Raw genomic sequence first — 4,143 nt, 5'->3', positions numbered from 1 at the left:
GGGGGGGATTTCAGAGGAGGATAGACTCTCTAATGGCATTACAGTGTTAATAGGGGCGTTGAGCCCATACGATGTCAAGACAACACACGACTCTTGTGAGGACGGGTAAAGAGCAAAGAATATGTTTTTATACTCACACATTACAATGTAGTAGGTTGACATATATACGTACATTCAATGTCACTAAAAGCTCTGATATGTTCCGACACTGGTTAGTGGACTTCATTTAGTCCACATCGCCAGCTGAGGAAGCAGAGTGCTCACACATTCATACATAAGAAATCATCATCACCAGAAAGTCCAGATCTGAACCAGACATCGTCGATCGTGGCTCTCCGTTCATTTCAACGATTTGATACTCCTTTAAGTATTAAGAAATACCCATAGGTAAAAGGAAAGGTTGATGAGACAGAAAATCGCAAACGATATCTTGTCAAGAGCCCAGGCTGAGAGTCTCCACGAGTCATTGCAAGCGTAATAATGCACCATCTTACTCCGGGATAAGCATTTTCCTTCGGGCACAATAGTATTATTCTTTCTTCTTCTAAAACGTCTTTCATCTTCGGTTTCTAGTTCTGCTTCTTCGAGAATTTTAGGTTCTTTTTCTCCACACTTCAACCCGTCTTGCTCTTTCTTCATTTGCTTTCTTTTCTCAGCCGAGCATGTTGATACGAAGCAGTCTGCAGACCCCAAGCTCACCGTTTCAACAGAGTTGCTTCCCTTAAAGGAAACGTTGAGCTGGTCGATTTCCTGTTTGTAGACGGGCAACACTTTTATTGTTGATGTTGTACCGTCTGCTGGTCTCACGGTCTTGTTCTCCAGAGAATTGCTTCCCGTTTCGGAACTGACATTGAGTTGGTCAACTTCCTCTTGGTAGCGGTGCAGCACGAGAGTGGTGGCGGCCATGGCGACCACACATGACACACTGGTGCCAGACAGGAAGCAAGCCAGACGGGGGACCTCAGACACGTTTCTCGGTAGGATGGACCTACACGGTACAGGGAAGAAAAATTGTTGTCACTGAATTCAGGACATGGCAATGCATTTATTATGAGTTTCTTTTTAGCGGGGGTGTTGGGTTTTTTTTGTTGGGTTTTTTTTTTGGGGGGGGGGTTTGGGGGGGTACGTTTTGGGTGTTCTCTGTTTATTTTGTTGTTGTTTTGTATTTTGTTTGTTCGTTTGATTTAGTCCGTTTCTTTTTTATTTCTTTTAGGAGGGAAGCAAAAAGAACCGTTGCCCATCAGTATGAGGTGCACACATGTACATGTGCAGTCTGACATTTGGGCCAACCGGTTTGCCCTTGATTTGACCTATTCGTGGAAAGTTTGGAACCATATCCTCACAAAAGAACAAACACACAAACAACCCCATAGCTTCACAGCATGGACTATCCCGAACAAAGCTAAATCAGCCCGCGTCAGTACTGTGGTAGTTGGGCTCTTGGCCACTTCACACAGAAGCCATTTATTACACTCCACCATGGGGAAATTATTACAAATGGCATCGATGTGGAGGAGTTTTTCTAAAGTGTATCTCCGTCTGCCTGCCAGAAACAGCACATGTATCCCATTCTGCCTGCATGAAAATTTGTTGAAGCGGTCCGGCTCCTAAATGATCTAAAATCGTGTAGATTGGGGGGGGGGGGGTTTACGAAAAAACTAAACCAACAATTGTAATAATGCAATTGTAAAGGTTTAAGATCCCAACTGACACCATTAAGATCATTCAAGTTCAAGAGGAAGCTACTTCGACCCTGTCTGCTTAGGTCAACCTGGGCTCAGAGAGATACAACAATGTCCCGGCAGAAAGCCGGCGATACTCTATTAAAATTCTCCCCTCTCGGGAATCGAACTCCACTTCTTCTGCGTGTGACGGCGAAGCGCCTCGCCTAACTACGATACCACAGGCGCCAGTTGAAATATCAACCACTCACCCGACGAAATTGAAAAAGACGGTGTTGGACAAGAACAGGGCCACGAGGTAGGACATTTTCTCCCCACACCCAGGAGGCATCCAAAACACCAGCGGAGTGACCAGTGACGTCACCACCAGGGGGGCGATGAGGAACAGGTTGTAGTACAGGGACGCTCTCTTCAGGGTCAAGGTCAAGGCCAGGAAGCGTACAGGGCCAGGGGTGTCCTTGCTTTCCACGGTTTTGTGCTCTATGGACCACTCACCAGGCATAGAGAGGAAATTGTAGAGGGGTTCCTGGCGAGAGTTGAGTGTCGAAGACGTTAGCTTCATTAGTCCTTTTATCATATTAATCATTATCGGCATTGTTGTTGTCCTCTTCATCAACATCGTCATCATCATCACCATCATCCTCATCATTTCATCATTGTCATCAGTAGCAACAGCAGTAACAGCAACAGCAGAAGCAGCAGAAGCAGCAGAAGCAGCAGAAGCATTATCATCATCATGGAAGTTTTGAGAAAATGTTGTCTTATAACTTGAGTAGGAATTACTGTATTAGTATTATTTTGTATTTTATGTACCCAGAATGTGTATGTAGTTTCATCGTAGTGCATCTTGGGTCTTCATCAGTAGCAGCATCAGTATCAACAGCAACAACAAAAAACCAACATTACAATCATCACCATCACCGTTACCATTGTTTGTTGTAGAGTAATAAACATAGCAGAAAGAGACTTTCCAATTCCCTGTTATATTACATGTACAAGTATACGATCTCCTGGACAAGGCCTATGTGCTGTTGACACAATCAGTGTCATACCAAATTATACACAGGGTGATTAAAAAAGAACAGAGATCTACGCCAAAATTATCAAACGATATTTCAAAAACGAAAAACAATAAAAAGAAAAAAAAAGAAGAAAAAACAAAAACTCTTGCTTGGACACATGTGTTGTACATACTGTCATTACTTTCAAGCTTGTATTTCATGTTTTACCAGTGTCCAATGTGGCCACCACCGGTAGCATAGACAGCATCAAGCCGATATGAAAATTTCTCTCAAACGCGCCTCAGAATGTCTCAGGCCAGTGTAGCTGTTAAGTTATTCGATATTTCATGGCATCATTACATGGATTTGGTCGAAGTGGTGGAACATAAACTTTGTCCTAAACAAACACCAAAAAATGTTTTAATATTCACACACATTAAAGTTCGGGGATCTGGCAAGCCTACAGCTGAGAGCAAAGTCTTTAGCACCTCTCTACCAATCCACCGCTGAGACACGTTTTCATTCAGATAATCTCGAACCCAGAGATGCCAATGCGGCGGTGCTCCATACTACTGAAAAATTAAGTCATTCGAATCTGCGTGCAATAAAGTGAATAGCCACTTCTTGTGCGGGGTATGTTAAAGACAAAGTTTATGTCCTCCAGCAAATATCAAAGACATGAAAGATCGAATAGCAGCAACAATCAACACGGTGGACTGAGACATCCTGGGGTGGCTTGGAAGGAATCCCCATATCGACTTGATGTTGTCCGTGCTCCCGGTGGTGGCCACATTGAGCACTTGTAAAACATGAAATACACATTTAAAGGTATGTACAACACATGTTTATGACAAATTTCTTCAGACACACAATGCGGAAAGAAGCATTAGAGAATATTGTAACAACAGGCAAGTTTGAGGGAAAGAGAGGCAGAGGCAGACAGAGGGAAAAGATACTGGACAAGATGACAACATGGCTAGGAGCAGCAAGAACAACAGACACCATTGTTGCAGCGCATGACAGGGTAAAATGGAGGTCCATGATCGCCCACGCCAGTCGGCAAGGCACCAGATGATGATGATGACAACACATGTGTCCAAGCTGGAGTATTCTAATGTCTCTCGTTTCTTTAGATATCTCGTGATGATTTTGGAATATTTTTTTTTTAATCACCCTGTGTATTATATCATACTTACGTGCTCAAGCATGAAATGCACGTGCGGCCGTATGACCACATCACCGCCCATCACCACCATCATGACGTCACAGTGCTGGGTGTCGAAGGGGAAGAGGGAGAGGTCGAACCTGCAGGAGGTCTTTATGAACTCGGTGTTGTGGGACTCCACGGAGCCGCTGTGCAGCACGCGGAGCAGGGGCGGGTGTTGTAGCATCACCTGATTCTCGTCCGCGCTGTTGGTGATGTACACCATTGGGTGCCAGAGACTGGCGGAGAACAGGGG

The 4,143-nt window shown here is 44.4% G+C and overlaps 1 protein-coding gene across 1 annotated transcript; it reads right to left on the bottom strand.

Moving 5' to 3' along the window:
* Window positions 1-114: 114 nt before the first annotated feature.
* On the bottom strand, window positions 115-4,121 carry LOC101850806 (neuronal acetylcholine receptor subunit alpha-7). The gene is made up of 3 exons (XM_005099432.3): window positions 3,880-4,121; window positions 1,934-2,208; window positions 115-988 (listed from the first exon to the last, which is right to left on the bottom strand). Exons 1-3 carry the CDS (start codon window positions 4,111-4,113, stop codon window positions 364-366), a joined length of 1,134 nt encoding a protein of 377 aa, XP_005099489.3. The 5' UTR covers window positions 4,114-4,121; the 3' UTR covers window positions 115-363.
* Between the last annotated feature and the right edge of the window lie 22 nt (window positions 4,122-4,143).

Source organism: Aplysia californica, unplaced genomic scaffold (genome assembly GCF_000002075.1).
Source record: "Aplysia californica isolate F4 #8 unplaced genomic scaffold, AplCal3.0 scaffold00213, whole genome shotgun sequence".
NCBI lineage: Eukaryota > Metazoa > Mollusca > Gastropoda > Aplysiida > Aplysiidae > Aplysia > Aplysia californica.
The sequence above is the reverse complement of the archived record's forward strand: the minus strand, read 5'-3'. Positions and strand labels throughout refer to the sequence as shown.

Excerpts from the sequence above, each read along its gene's own strand:
- LOC101850806 (XM_005099432.3), bottom strand. The coding sequence starts at position 4,113 with ATGGTGTACATCACCAACAGCGCGGACGAGAATCAGGTGATGCTACAA. Across the intron at positions 2,209-3,879 it reads TGCATTTCATGCTTGAGCAC|GAACCCCTCTACAATTTCCT; the intron begins GTAAGTATGATA and ends AACTCTCGCCAG. Across the intron at positions 989-1,933 it reads GTCTTTTTCAATTTCGTCGG|GTCCATCCTACCGAGAAACG; the intron begins GTGAGTGGTTGA and ends TGTACCGTGTAG.